We start from the raw sequence: 16,927 nt of genomic DNA, 5'->3' as shown, positions 1-16,927 counted from the left end.
AAAAAAACAATATTAAACATAAAAATATAGAACATATCAAAATATACCCATGTACTAAAAATATAGAAAAACATAAAGTAAAGAGGCAATGGTGTTATTGTTATAGATGCTAACACATATAACTTTTTAAACGTATTATTTTCGTAACCAAAACATACCTTGTTTGGTGTGGGTGATTGCGCAGTAGCAAAATTAAGACTGCCTCTTTTCAAAACTTCAATCTGTCAAATAAAGACTAATAAATTTTATTTCGGTTTGATTTTTGTAAATATAAAATTTAGTACATCTCTTCTTTTTTATTATTATTAATTAAGGAACTTAAATTGTGGAATTTTGAAATTTTGGATTTTTTGTACCTTTACCTTATCACTTTTCTTTATCTGATTCGTCTTTTTTTCTATTTTTCGAACCAAGATCAATAACATTAAAAATAAAAATGATAAGGTTCAATTCTGCGCATATTTTCATAAGTGTTATTATGTCAAATGCTGTTTACTTGCTTCAGTGAGTAACTCCTTACCATAGATAATGAACAAAACTTTTTCAACAATGTGCATTCTCCATATGATTCTCCAATGATGCATCACAGAGCATGTGATACGTAAGTTCAGTTATTATTCGAAGTCATTTTTCTATGCAGGGTCTAAATTCTCATTTGTACATGTAACTAATAATGGACATTTCGAATACAGACAATGTCATATTATTGCAGAAAGTGGCAATTACATATCATTAAATCTGAATCTCAACAAAAGATTTATGACTTCATGATATATATATATAATTCATTGTCGAAGGCTTTGACCTACTACCGATTTCTATTATACCAAAGACCGACATGATTGCGTCCAACTTTGTTTTATTTGGCTGTCTGTCGACCAAGTGTTCGCTATATCCAAAATTACCACTCATATCATTAATGTGAATTCCGGTTGTCTTTCCACGTGTTTCAATGCATAACCTCCGAGATTGAGGACTTTAAGGCTAAACCACCTGACTGTTCTTGTAACAACTCTCCATTTAAATATGGTCCTTTTGGTCACGTCTTACAGGAGATTTAACCATCATCGAAAACAAATCTCTGCGTAATATCCTTTCTTACGGTCCCAAGTACCGTGAACCACGCTCCATTAATTGGAATTATAACTTTAAAGTTTTAATGGATGCCGTCGAGGAATATGCAAGAAAATGGATAAAACGAGAACATGAAGACATTGATTCATTGTCAGAGTGGTTAAAGGCCGTAAGGTCTTTAATTTTGAAACGAATGAAAGATTTAAGAAGGTCAATGAGTGCCAAAGGCTACATCGGTTTTCAAAGACCCCGATGTAGCAAACATTGTCTACTATACATGACAAATATGTTGTCGTACCATCAGACAAATCCCAAAACAACATTGTTTTTGTCTGCAAAACCTTTTACATCCAATGTTTGTTATCAGAGGTAGACGTAGAAAATAATAGCAGTGATAAGACATATACTGCTACCACACTCTCCAAAAAAGAGGTTGTGGGAAACCATAAATCTGTGCTATCCTCGTTTGGTTTCCCTACCAAGGAGGATGATTGTGATTTACCGTCTATGTACTGGATTCCAAAACTCCACAAGAATCCATACAAACAAAGTTTTATAGCTGGATCAGCACAATGTACCACCAAACTACTTTCAAAACTTTTAACTTCTATACTCACAACTGTCAAAGAGGGTCTACAGTCCTACCACAATACTTGTTACTCCCGTAGTGGTATTAATTCAATGTGGATCCTAAAAAATTCGAAAAATCTTATCTGAATATAATAGCATTAAAACCTATGATTTTTTCAACACTGTATACTTCTATTCCCCATACTTAGTTAAAATCCCGACTTAAAAACATTATACATTGTTGTTTTTACAAAAAAGATGGTACACCTAGATACAAATATATAGTTCTTGGTAGAGATTCCTTATACCTTGTAAGAAATAATTCCAAGTCATCTTCAAAATATACAGAGGAAGATGCTTACAAAATGCTGGAATTTTTAATCGGCAACATATTTGTCCAGTGTGGTTGACGTGTTTTTCAACAAACGGTCGGCATTCCAATGGGAACAAATTGTGCTCCTTTACTTGCTAACCTTTTCCTTCACACTTATGAGGCTGACTTTATAGCTGATCTGATCCGAAAGAAAGAATATCGTTTAGATAGATCCTTTAATCTCAGTTTTTGCTATATGGATGACGTATTATCTTTAAACAATCATCCTAATTTCGGGGATTTGATACATCGCATCTACCCCAAAGAACTTGAGATAAAGGATACTACAGACACTGTGAAGTCAGCCTCATATCTTGACTTACACTTAGAAATCGATGGTAAAGGAAAACTATTGACCAAACTTTACGACAAACTTGATGACTTTTCATTCAACATTGTCAACTTTCCTTTCATCTGTGGCAACATCCCTTCAGCACCTGCGTATGAAGTGTTCATATCACAACTCATACGTTATAGCAGAGCTTGCCAAAACTACTCAGACTTTTTGTATCGCACTATAAATCTAACAAATAGGCTTCTGGAACAGGGTTATATTGCTACAAGACTGAAGCCATCACTACAGAATTTGTATGGTCGTCATCATGATCGTTATGGTGTATCCATCTGCACCATGAAAACTGATTTATTCAACGAGTCATAGTTTTTCTTTCCTCGTTTGTCTTCCCCTGATTTTTTATAAGCAACTCGGCGGGTGTATCTAGAAAAGCAGAGGACGCTTACCCTACCGGTGCACCTGGTCCATGCTCCCAGTTTTTAGTGGAGTCCGAGTTGCTCATTTGCCTTTGTTACTTTGTATGTGTGATTTTAGTTACTATACGTTCTTTGTTGTGTGTGTCTGTTTTCCATGTCTGGTCTTTGTACTTGAATTACATTCTTTTGATTACCACTGTAATCTTGGTTCCCATGATTACTCTTTTTTATCAGTAGCATTATAACAAACTATTTTCGAATATCGGATTTTATGCATTAGAACACAAAAGAGGTAGAAATATTAAGTGTTTTGAGCGAACATTTTCTTTTTTCTTACATCTCTGCTATCTTCACTTGCATTTAACTGTAGTTTTTCGGGAATGTGTTGGGCCACTCCAAAGCCATCCTGCTTTACAATAAGTTGCGTTTGTTTTTCCTGCATTAAAAGACATGTTTTTAGTACAAACAGTTGTCTGAGATACATCATGAACTCCAGGATCGTTACGGACTATCCATCTGCACCATAAAAAACTGGTTTGTTCAACGTACCATAGTTTTTCTTTCCCTTTTCGTGTACCCCGGACTCGAAGTATTACTTCTCAGTTGCTTATTTGTTGTACTATTATGGATATACATATCAATATGTATTATTATATAAATTTACGTGTGTACAGAAAGAAGTAAGTAATGTAAAAATTACGGAAGGTAAAATGTAAATAATCATTAGAGACACTTGAACCAAATTATATTAGTTCTTTTTATCTCTCTTGACAATCTGCTGCAACTCATTGTGTTTTGGCAGGTATATTTCTTTCAAAAATGCAAGATTTAAATTTAAAATTATGACAATAATAAATATTTCAGAAGCCATTCCCTAGATACAGAGATGAAGAGTAATCTAAAAGGAAAAATGCTTTTCAATGTTTTCTACAGCAAAGAAATATAGAGTACGATTTTGATGTGATCATTTTGTATTGTTTGAAAAATTTATATGTATAAACTAATTCAAATTACAAACAAAGAGAAATTAAAAGTAACAATATTCTTTCTTCTTTTTTGTAGAGATTTAGTAAACATATTGTCTGTAATATGGAAATTTCATCTTTAATCTCTGATATACTTAATAAGATAATCATTTATCTCAATTGTTTGAGCGTTAGAACATTCAATAGCGTCTAAAAAGTTTTATTTTCATGCTGAACATGTACTTCATATACGAAGATAAAAATTGAAAGAAATGAATCAAATACAAATTTATAAATGAAATTGTAAAATTGTTTGGTTATATTGAATAAAATCTGATAACAAAAGCAACATTTCATACATCAGTTTTGAAATGGATAAAATAAAGGACATTACACTACGATAAATCAGTCAACCAATTATCAACTTTCTTTCATATGTAAAGTAATTCTGGTATGTATGTACATGTTTTATAAATTTTAGAACTGAGTTTTCGAGACAAAATACCTAACTTAACACTAAACAATTGCAAGAGAAAAACAAAATGAATGACATGTACTTAGAAAAAATCATAACGTAAAAATTATACTTCCAATTTCACTTCAAAAATCACTATAAGAAGATCCGCAGGAAAGGTTTGTTTTTTAACTATTTTGTCTCTCGGTCAGCATGTTCAACTTTCAAGGTTAGAAAAGTTTCTTAAACTCACTTAAATGCTCGGAGAGATTTTCATTGTGCCGAAGCTAAAACTGGTTCGGACGTTTTGCTCCATATAAATATCTTTGTATAATTCAATCATCCCAAAGAGAAAACAAAATGCATACGGTAAATAGTTTATACAGCGAATAAGGCTAATAACTGCATGTACAGAAGACTTAAAAGTATGTCCATGTATGATTGGATGCAATGAAAAATCGACATAGAACTATTTTATGTGTAAAAATGGACTACTCACATCTAGAACCTTGTCTATTTGTTTGGCGTACACTCGCGTAGGTCTAGGGGGTATAGGAGGTGGAGTTTTTGGGTATACTTTCGCAAATTCTCTTTGCGTATGATTTTCCTAAAATGAAGCATACAAAAACCTTAAACACACAGTTTTTTAAACTTTTCAAACGACATATTACCTTTAAGGTAGTTGGTTCAAAAAACATCAAGCTACTGTTATCATACTTATACTTAAGTTGATCGAACATTATCAACTTACCAAAGTTCGGTGATTGGTACTAATACTATGAAGCGTATTTTATTTAATAATGTTATACGAAAAGTCTATGTGCAATCCAGATTATTTGAAAAATTGTAAAAGCCGAATGCGATCGGTTGAAAAAACTCTGCGCTAAAAAAGCACTCAATTACCAATTAAGTTGCTTCTGACACATTTCTCAACAAAAACAAAGATGGAAAAGCCTTATTTCATTCGGCTGGACGCATAATATAAGCCGTCTAGAATCCTTAAGGCCCACCATAATATTTCAATTATGTCATTGATATGGCATGGTAAACAGCATATTACTGTTTAAAGATATATGGACTATTAGAAATCTAAATCTTCAGCTTTACCCCGCTTCGTCGAAGCGTTGAATCTTCTTCATTGTTCCCTGTGTGCGTGTTCTCAGCTTGAGCATATAATGAAAAAAAAAAACATGTGTCCATGGTGTTACATGATAAAACTGATAAAAGTATATGTATATGGAAGTTTCCAACAAGCCAAGGCATTTGTACAAACCTGATCAGAAGATGACATTTGGTCCACAGCCTGATGTTCTTCCATCTCTACAGTTTTGTTTTCTCCAATTTCATTAAGAGACAAATTCGACCATTCGACTACTCTTTCATCAAACACTTCGTCTTCCTCTCTCATTCCTACGTATGAACAAATATCCTGATAAAAATGCTTTCTATATATTTATTCGATATAATCATTTGTCAAACAATTGTATCATTAAAAAGGCAAAAATAAACGATTTAATACTATATATCACAACTTTTGGTATCCTGTCTGATTTTATATTGTTTATCAATTTTGAATAGATTGAAAATCTTTAAGGTTGTTTCTACAGTTTGCTTCGGACATTTGACAGATTTTCTGTACCGAATAAGATGTATACCCAATATGAGCTTCGTAGACGATGATTTAATAGACTTTATAATATGTGAAAGAACCAGAGACATAAATTGAATGAATTTGTTCTAAAATTTGAGTTTTATCGAATTCCTTTCTTTTTAACCTTAAAGAGTTTTGTTGTTTTATTACGCACTCCGCGTAAAAGTGCGTGTAAACCAAATTTAAAAGCAAATGCAATTATCAACTTGATATAGTAGATTGATTTCTTAATTTATATAGCAAGTACCAAAAGTGTTGATAACAAGCTTAGGATATTCAAATATACAGTATAACAAGTTATAACGGACTGTAAATGTGTCATTTGATTTTTTTTGTATGTTGCTTTTATTAAAGTTTATATCCTTGCAAAATTTAATGTAGCATGTTAAAATGATAAAAGTGAATCTACCGCTACCATGACATCGCTAGACAAACCGATAATGTTTAAGTTTTATCAAGTGGTGTGCTATAACACAAAATATTTAAAATGTCCCACGCTTTCTTATGTTATCTAAGATTACGCCATAAGCCCAGAGTTAACCGGGTTTGTCTACTGATATCAATGTTGTGGTAGTTTCACTTTCGGTCAACACGATTGTAAAATGTACATATCCTTGTTTTGAAATATTTAGAAGTACATTTGCTGGTGAAACCTGTACAAGGTAATCCTTGTACCTGTAATTATCATTGTAGTATGTCTGATCATGCGTGATCACTTGATTCACAAGAACATAACATTTTATCAATATGAATCATTTAATTACAATTAGTCATAAACGCCACATTTCTACATTTTATTCCTTTCGAAATGTAGGATTTTTCGGTCCTGCTTTGTTCATTACCACATGAATTATTGTTGTGTGATATCAGGAGCAAGACCAAATTCAAAATGTTCATCATGTTTTTGGTAATTTATTTTTGCCTTAATCTAATTTTATGGATTTTTGATATTAGTCCACTATTTCCAAGTTGTCTGCTGCATTTATTGTACATATTTGATACTTGATTAGAAATGAATGGTTTCGCCCTAATTTCAATGTTGAGTTCATAAATGTGTTTTCATGTTTTTATATGACAATTTAGTTTTTCGGAAGGGATGTCATCGTTCTGTTACCATGGATTTTTACTTTCGTTGTCGGGGTCTTTCAAAACTTACTAAAAGGGGTATTTACACTTATTAAAGACCCTTTGGGGATCTCTGTATGTATTTACTATTTGTGTAGAGGTTATGAGACTGTGCATTTGTTGCGTTCCCTTTTTTTACATCTAAGTATATATACGTGATATATATTATATATATTTACAGATGACACAAGACTGAATTTCGTATATTTTTCATTCATTTCGCCATAAAAAGACGTTGTTATTACATTAGTACATTTTGTGTAGCATATATAAGATAATTTAATCATCTTCTTTCACCAAGATTTTTTAAACGGCAATATATCAGTTAATTTAAAGATATTGACCAAAGCATTTAGGACGTTATTTTATATAAAACAAATCTTAATGTATTTACTATTAAAATCTTTAATAGCGCCAAGTATCTTCTGTCTATTTCCAAACTTTGATATGCCAACTTTTTCTAACTGAGCATCCGTCATTTGTAACAATATGTCAATGGTGACATCATGCGAACAGAAAACTGGAAGAAGCTTCTGTAGATCTATTTTTTTTAAGAATCTGTACACTTCATCTACAACCTGGAATAATGTCAATATAAGATATATATCAAATATGAGTCATGAAAAATAATGTTGATATTCACTTCTGCTCTAGATACATGTTTCAGTGTATACACAAGACAATTTATAACACATGCTTACATATGTTTTAAAACATATGGATACATATATAATTAGTACCATTATTTTAAAAATGCATTTTTGTGCTTTTAAAAATTCATCAAATATTTTCAATCATATGAAAACATTGCTCTTTTAATAGAAGAAATCGTACCGAAAACATATAATTACCATACGATTTTTATTTAATTGTATTTTTTATTATGAATAATTCGTTTGTCAGCAACTTAAATATTATTTTCATAATGTTTCTAATCATATGGTAAAAACACGTATATTGCGATTTTCCTTGTAATATAACATTGAATCTTTCTTTTAATAACTCCAGTTATGTTAACAAATTCCTTGTTGATAAAGTCTTCACCACTTTAAATTCAATATGATATTAAAAGATTATGACTACTTAACTCTTTGTCATTTAAATGAATACAGTATGATTTATTTTTCATTTTGAAAAAAATAACATATACAATAACGAAATCTTAATAAAAATTTCAAATCATACCACATCAATGTCTCCTTTTTCTTCGGAGTTTCCAGTACCTTCATCTGTTATATTATCTGAAGAAGATCAGTTCAGAGTTCTTAATTTAGTGAAAAATAGTGTACGAGTACTTTTTGTACTGGAAACCAGTAGTGGATGAGCAACCCATGCAACGGATTTAATGGAGTTTTAGCACAACATGGACGAGTACAAGGTGTTTTTATTCAAAACTGAATTTGACATAACACATTTATCAGAAAGGTACCATAATAAAAAAAAAAGTTAATTTGTTCGTTATATAATTGTCAGTAAGTAATGTGGATCCAACATTTTAAAGTGCCCAAAATGAAACCAATATTGTTGGTTTGTAAGATAGTTAACTAACGTAACATCCAATAATAATTTTTAGGCTTTACAAAGCGTGACGTAAAATCGTCCTGTCACTCATTAAAATATAAAGCTGAGTGATAACGTTTTGGAATTAGAGCATATTTAAGCCTATTTGTGACATTCCGATGTTTTGTCATTTGAAGATTGACTGTAACTGCGACATCTTTTCGTCTTGGTATTATTTGTTTTAATGGTTTACGGCAAAAACATATCTTGCTTTTATCACATTATGTTGTTACAATGTGTTACAGTTGTTCGCAGTATACATTTAATTTTATTTCAAATGACGTTACTGACTTCCTAGCTTTGTTACATAGTGGAAAATTTCGCGCCTACAAATGACAGTCTTGCATGTCATGACAGTTTTATTATATGCAAGGAATGTATAACTAAATAACTTTGACATGTTGTTGACCTTCTTTTTGACATATAAAGTTCGCGGAGAAAACTTGCACGTTCCACATCTTTTTTACTTGTGTCTTAATTCTTAATTCACACATCCGAATGCTTTTTTTAGATTCTGATATAAGTTCTAGTTCAGATTACCGCTTTCGAGCCTCTAAGTTCTTCATAAAAAAAAATTTTTTTTATAACAATTAGAAAATATCAGAAATTATCCGAGAATGATGGGAGCTTTCATTAGATATATATATAGTGAATGAAATTAAGGTACGTTCACACTGGCGATGGATTCGACTCGACGAAGTCCAATCAAGACCGGTTATCCGCTTTTGATGTTGGTCGTTTGCCATTCTGGTGGACTTGAGCGAGGCATCGCCCAAACTTTCTACTCGACAGTTATTGACTTGCCAAAAGTAATCGAATATTTATTTGGAAGAAGTAATCTTGAACTGGTATAAGGTCGAGGTATTTGAATCGCTATACAATGTATAAACTGACACATATTAGTATTCGAATCTTCCTTAATGGTGCCATTTAGCATTTTATCGTCACGCGCCAAAGTACATTATGAAGTAAAATTGGTGAATTTGTGTGTTTGATGTAGACCAAGCAAATTAATACCTCTAGCTCCTGTGGAAGGTCTTGATTTTGCCATGATTAGAATGCGGTTCCCTTTTTTTGAAATTCCAATATCACGTAGATCACTATCGTCCATTTCTCTTAAAAGTTGCATATCTATATCTTGTTCCGTAAAACATTTTTCCAGATGTGGGAGTTTAATAGACTCTAGGAACGTGCCTAATTTAAGACTTTGGTCGTCATATGTATCGTCATCTATATTTGAAATAGAAATAAATGTTATTAAATTAACTTCCAGACTTGGTGCTTAAACTTCGTGCTTTCTATTTTGTGGACAATTCTCCTGTTGAGGCGTTACCTACATATATTATACAATATATATATTGTAGTGGGTTTAGCTTGAACAATGAACTAGAGAATCTATACACTGCTTGAAACATTCACGTTTCCCATGCTAGCTAGCGTACATCTTTATCGTGATGTTATTTACACATCGTTTTGCGTTCTTTAAAACGCACGAAAAACGCCCGATAGAAGCGTTCGATTTTATTTTTTTTTTTGTACATTTATTAATTCCTTTATTCAACTTTATTTTCTGTATATTTTATGCTATTATTTTTTACATTTTATTAATTCTATTTTCGATTTTTACTATCTTCGAATTAATACAATTGTATTTGTTATAATTATGGACTAACGTTCGAATATTAACCTTAATATTATCATAATTGCCAATGCAATACAAAAGTGCGCCAATACGGGTTTAAGCCATCCAATGCGGCTTTTACCCTTTCAATACGTCATATTGGTCTGATTAAAATCCATATTGGCCCAGGCAAATATGAGTATTGGACTAGTTAAGTCAATAAAGGTATAATTCCATAAGGTTTTCCATATTGGCTGAGCTATTGGTCATCGACTAGTAATATTAAACTTCGGCTACGCCTCAGTCCAATATGTCTATCCTTGGACCAATAACTTAGCCAATATGGAAAACTTTAAGCAATAACACTATAATATATTTTTTTCATCGTTCGTCCATCGTGCGTTTAAACGCACGCTTTCAGCGTTCTTGTATAGTGCGTTTAAATACACGATGAGAGCTTTCGTTGATCGTGCGTTTTAACGCACACTGGGAGTGTTCATTTATCGGGTGTTTAAATGCACGATGTGAGCGGTCTTTTAAAGGCACGACAGAACGTTCGTTTATTGTATGTTTGGTGAGTGTATTTAGGTATCATGCGTACGGGAAACTTAAACGTCTCAAGAAGTGTAAAATGCAAAAGATTACATTAACACTTATAATGCAGCATAACATTGTTTTCGAGTTATCTTGCAGAGGATTTATTGTCGGAAGGCTTTTAAATAAAACACAAAAAGATTTTTTTTATTTTCCTACACTCAGGTCTAACATAAATGAACAGTCATAACAAAATGTTTTTTTTCCTTGTGTAAAACGAAGATTTATACTTATGATATCACTTGCTTCACTAAGTACCAATTACGATGTACTAGAAATACATCTGATGAATGCCCTGCTGAAAAGGTTTTGGTTAGATCAAATACTAAATTGTATTATAGAGTATCTTTATAAATAAAAAAGTTACCGGGCAAGAATGATAAATAATAAGTTGATACGTTCTAAGAAAAAAAAAACATCTGATCACATATGGATCGCATTAATCAACAACAAATACCACTAAACATGCATTTGATTTGAACAAAATGTTTACCTGAACATTTGCACCTATGTTTGATATTTGCCTTCAGCAAATATAATTAATGTAAATAACCCATTTCAGTTGACGAAATTTTAATTATATATATATATATAATATATACACAATGTTCAAACGATCAAAGGTATGTTTTTTGAATTAATTACTTATAGTAAATATGATTATTTATTTTTGTTATGTATGATAGCATTTATGTTGAAAGGGTTAACGTATTTTTTGTTTATATAGGTCGTATCTTGCAACATTAGTTATCTTCCGAGTGGCGGCACTTTCAGTCATGCATTCATGTTTAATTTTAGATACTTATGACTAGTTTCCAGTCACTCAACAGCAAAGGATTATGGTAAGAGCTTGAATCATATGTGTCATATGTCTAGATATGACGATCATAAGTATAATATGTCATCAAACCAATCTTTTGCCATAGAAAACGGTCATTTTTTATTGTTCATAATAAACATATTATTTATTATGCATAGAATTTATACAAATTCTGGACCATTATCAGCAGCCCAGTTAAAAGATATGTCAATTGCACATAATAATGTGTGCAGCCTTCCATCAACGATTGATTTGATCGAGAGTGAAGTTGGCAATAATGATATACTAGCTATCACTGAGACTTATTTACATGAAATCATTTCAGAAGATCATATAAAAAAATGCTTGCTTTAGACCATAGTGTTATGGTATAAACAATATTGTCATGTGGATTTCTGATTATTTAAGTGATAGATGTAAAAAAAAAATGTGCTCTGGATGGTATCTCGTCTTGAATTCAAAATATTTCTGCATGTGTACCCTAAGTATCTGTCTTGGGAGCCTTTTTGTCTTTGATTTACATTAATTGTATGGTAGAGTATATAAATAATAGTCTTCGCCTTTTTGCGGATGATACAAAATGTACATTATTATTTGCTGTGATAGATAATAATGTTGAAGGTGTCTCTCATTCTTAGTAAATGATCTAGGTTGTGTTGATACATGGGTAAACATTCACCTGTTAATTCTAATCCTTCTTAAACTGAGAGTATGACATTCACAAAAATGAGTATGGAATTTTCTGTTATTTATTTTGGACCAGAAGGTGAAGAAAATAAGCAAGTTGAGAATCATTGTCATTGAGGCTTAAATTTTCAGTACAATGCATGTTTCATATTAATAATATATAGAAGAAAGCTTGTTCCAGACTCAGTTTATTGTGACAGCTCAAACACTCTCTCGATAGAAAATCTTTGTTGGCATTCATAAGACATATCCCTGAGTATTCAGACTCGAAGAGGAATAACTGTACCCAACCAGAAGCAAATTTACTTGAGAGTGTACAAATTGAAGCTATGCGTATAATCACTGGATTGCGCAGTACAACATTGTTGAATAAGCTTTATGCTGAACTTGGTCTCCAGAAATATTTTGTTTGTAATAGACGCGAGAAGCATAAGCTTCTATTTTTTTTTAAAATATTGAATGGTCATGCACCAGAATACCTTAGAGAAATGATAGTTCTATTTTACCCTAGACAGCATCTTTATGCTCTGTGGCAACATGGTGGGAATTTTACTCTTCCTCAGTGCAGGACTACTTATCACTATAAAAGTTTTGTACCTTCCACTATTGGAATTTGTTTTTTGATCATACCACTTAACATGCCCCATTTATAACTCGTTTAAAAGGAGAATTGATCTTAAGTTTAAAACTGATAGACCACCTAGGTACTTTGACCATGGTGTTAGAAAATACAATATTCTTCATTATTAATTGAGAAATGGACGCAGTAACTGAAGGTCACTTATTTCATGATTTTTTGACAGATGACCTAACTTGTCCAAATTGTTACATAAATGTGAGGATACTCTTCATTTTTTCTCTGGTCGTCTTACATATCATCATATTAGAGAGGTCCTTATAAAACTTTTTTATAAACTAAAAATACAAATGTTTTTTTCGTATGTTAATTCAGTGTTTCCAGATAGTAACATGTTTGTATTAAGTGGATAAACATCACAGAGCCAGCTTAAATTATTAAACAAAGTTTGTCTTTGGACTACATATAAAGGACAATGAAAGAGGTAGTGGTCAACGTCTTCGATGTTAGTACTACATCTACATGTACATAGCGGATCTGTGATGAATTCTACACGGTTCAGGTTATAATAAAAAAAAAAGATGCATAATATCTTAGTGGGTTATCAGTATATTGAGCTTACTAGCTTTATTGAAAATATTTTTGTACAATGGATCAATCATTATTCCTAGTTAAAATCGGCTTAAATTTGGATACTGAATATCTTTTTCTTATTGTAATGTCGAGATTGTTTCATTCCCGTATAGTAACTGGAAGGAAGGATTACTTTCGAACATACAATCTGCAATACAACAATAAATGTCCTCGCCGTTTCGCACTGAATAGTTGGAAATAGATTGTACCTTAGGTGGACAAGATAACACAAATATTCAGGGGCATGCGTTTATTCGTTTGTTAGATATGAAAGAGCATTTGGAATTTTCTGCGATTTTGACGTTCTTCTAATGTCTCCCAATCTACCTCTTTATATATGTTTACAATTTTAATACACCGGTAACCCAGTTACAATTCTTGCAGCCTCTGTTTGGATTTGCTTAATTTTTGTCAGCTATATCTTTAATGAAAACTACAAATAAGAGAGGTTCAAGTACTGAACCTTGAAGCACACCTGATGAGAGATTGCTTTCTGACGAGACTGATGACTTTAGAACAACCTTTTGTTTCCTCTCACTCAGATAGCTTTGTAACCATTTCAGAATATCTCTTCCAATTTCCTAGGATTTTAGTTTATACATTAATCTTTAAGTCATACTTTGTCGAAATCTTTAGAAAAATCATAGAAAACAAAGCAGTTAATATCTTTTTTCTGTAAAGAATTTAAAAGACATTTATACATTTCTAACAACTGATAAACGGTGGAACATTTGGGCATAAACCCAATGTGATAGCTATAAATTAACTTGTTTTCATGAAGATGGTTATAAGTATTTTTAAACACAATCCGTTCCATTACTTTGCCAACACAGCTAATAAATGAAATAGGCCTGTAGTTAGACGGTAACAAGGAACCACCCTTGTTAAATATTAGCCATTTTTCAGCTGGATGGAAATTTGCAGAGCTCCAATGATTAGTCAAAAATGACTTTCAGTGGGGTTGACGATGTCTTCAGCGCGTAGTTTAAGCATTTTGTGGCTGATGACATCGGGATCCGATGCTTTATTCGATTTTAGATTTTGAATAATATCAATAATATAAAAACTGACATAAAATTTTCAGTTATACAAAAAATTAATATTCGATTGGAATTATCATTAGACAATGAGATATAACAACGGATTGTTATAATATGTAAACTAGTGTTATTTATAGTACTTGGTTAAAACCAAATTATCACATACAGTCATATATTTATTAATCATCTCTTAACCAATATATGAATATAAATACACATCAAAACTAAAAAAATATGTCAACCAATGTATTTTACACATTTTTCAACAGTAGCCTTGCTAATGATGCCATTTGTTACCTAGTAATTCACTGTTTTTTTTTTAATTTAAACTTAGAAGATTGCTTACACTGTTGTTTGTCATGACCACGTGCAGCAGTAGCATTATGCGATAATAATGATTCGGATAATTATCACTTCTCGTATATAAAAAAAAAATGACGCAAAATAGCGATGATTATTTCCATGGCGCTTAAAAATGATATGAAACGCGAAATTATAATTTTCTGTCAACCAATTAAAATCTAAAGGTTCTCAGTTCATCGCATTATTTCAACATGGAATCAATATATCATCGTTTCTGAGCTGTCAAGGAAAACGATTGATTGTGATTCATTTAATAATGTTACAAGAGAGTCATGTAAATTCAAATTTACGTTTCAGCTAAACGTGTAGCAGTCGCCTCCTGCTTCCAGATCTATTATTAAGACAAATATTGTCAAATGAACTGCATAATATTTATTTTCATTAAAAATGGACAATTTTGCATTGTCGGCCACGTTGGCGGTCATTTTGGAAATATATATAAGTTTCAAATTTCCGGTGTAAAAAAATTGGTTCGTTTAGTCCGGTGGTCATTTAAAAAAAAAATGGCGACAAGTTGAATCAAAATTTGGAAGTTCTGCATCCTTTGAATAGTATTTCTAACTTCCCGAGTTTCATCTCAATCGGATAAGTCACTTTTTGGAAAAAAAAGGTTGGACACTTTCAAAAAATTTGATGACGGGAGAATTAAGATAATAATAGCAAGTTTTAAGTTGTGCTTGCAAGCAAGTCACATACAAGTTCCCTCGGTTCCCCAAATGATCACAAACTAGAAAGTTTAAATTCAGTATACAATTCTAAGCCTATATACCAAATTTGGATAAAATTTCCAGTGTTTTCCAGTGGAGCACCTTATTCTAGATGGTGGCTTTTTTGAAAGGCAACCAACTACAATAATCCAAAGTACGAAACTTATTCACACTTATACGGTTTTATATATCCTTTAAGTTTGAGTAAGATATCTCAAATATTTTTTTCTACATAAAGGAAAAGAATGTGAAAGGTTTTTTTTTCATTTTTTTGTTACCATGGCAACACATAAAATATCAATTGACTTTTTTGTGATAATATTATAGAGATCACCGAATTTTTACCACCACACCAATTTTCAAGCTGATATCTATTTAGATTTACGAGATATCGCAATGTCCTATATTATGACCTATACCCCCTTTCGACCGAAGCACCCTTCCTTTTATTTTTTTATTTTTTTATTTATTTAATTTTTTTTGTGAAGTACACATCTATGGGTTAAAACTCCAAAAATTTTGAATTTAGCATACAATTTTAAGCCTATGTATTGTAGTCAAGACTTCGCGTTGTGTCACTTTATAACTGGGCATAAAAACGAGGCGTGTTCCATTGCAAGATTATAATTTTCCAGTGTACGTTACATATATAAATCACGTCACAAACAAAGCGGCCACGCCGCGGAATGCGACGTTGATTTACAACTACCTACATGTACATATCAAGTTTCATAAATTTCTAATGACATTAACAGTTTTCCAAGGGGGCACCTTATTTCGGATGGCGGCCATTTTGAAATGGTGGCTATTTAAAATAATCCGAAATATGCATTCAATCACTAGATTATTTTATATAGTTGCTTAGTTGGCATAACATTGTACGGTTTATCAAACTCGGTGACCACACCAATTTTCAAGTTCCTGGCTAACTAGGTTTCCGAGAGAACGCAATATCCTAAATTATGACCTATCCCCCGTTTCAGCCAAAGCGCCCCTCCTTTCCAATTTTTTTGCGGCGTGCACAATTGTGGGGTTAGGCCCAACTTCTCAGCAATCACTCAATTAGTTTCCCAGAATACGCGCGGACAGGTTCAGCGGTAAAAATGATAATATGATAATACAGAAGAAATGGTGCAAAACAGTAAGTCCTCAACAATACGTGTTCGGGGACTAAATAATAATAAGCAGATACACAATAAAAACAATAAGTCACCGCCACTTTTTGGTCAGCGACTTAATTAGAATTTACGTATCCAAGAACTGAATGCCCATGGTGTACACTTGAAAATAGCTTTCTACGCAGGTTATGTAATAGAGCCGTTAATTCGTAAAAAAGTAACCATGAGCCAGAAGGGCAAGTGATTTCTTTTTTACGAATCAACAGCATTTCATTGTTTTGTTT

At 32.0% G+C, this 16,927-nt stretch overlaps 1 protein-coding gene across 1 annotated transcript in view; it reads right to left on the bottom strand.

The window, feature by feature from the left end:
- The window catches only part of LOC148614941 (uncharacterized), a 55,240-nt gene that overhangs the window by 22,895 nt on the left and 15,418 nt on the right, over positions 1-16,927 (bottom strand). Inside the window, exons 8-14 of the mRNA XM_088590480.1 lie at positions 9,501-9,713; positions 8,109-8,164; positions 7,318-7,501; positions 5,421-5,557; positions 4,647-4,754; positions 3,066-3,164; positions 159-221 (exon numbers count right to left, since the gene is read on the bottom strand). Of these exons, the coding sequence (XP_088446606.1) occupies positions 159-221; positions 3,066-3,164; positions 4,647-4,754; positions 5,421-5,557; positions 7,318-7,501; positions 8,109-8,164; positions 9,501-9,713 (860 nt within the window). The remainder of the gene's footprint in view (positions 1-158; positions 222-3,065; positions 3,165-4,646; positions 4,755-5,420; positions 5,558-7,317; positions 7,502-8,108; positions 8,165-9,500; positions 9,714-16,927) is intronic.

The sequence above is a fragment of the Perna viridis genome, chromosome 6 (assembly GCF_037379345.1).
Source record: "Perna viridis isolate PV_CMFRI_1.1 ecotype Kerala chromosome 6, ASM3737934v1, whole genome shotgun sequence".
Classification (NCBI taxonomy): Eukaryota; Metazoa; Mollusca; class Bivalvia; order Mytilida; family Mytilidae; genus Perna; species Perna viridis.
The sequence above is the reverse complement of the archived record's forward strand: the minus strand, read 5'-3'. Positions and strand labels throughout refer to the sequence as shown.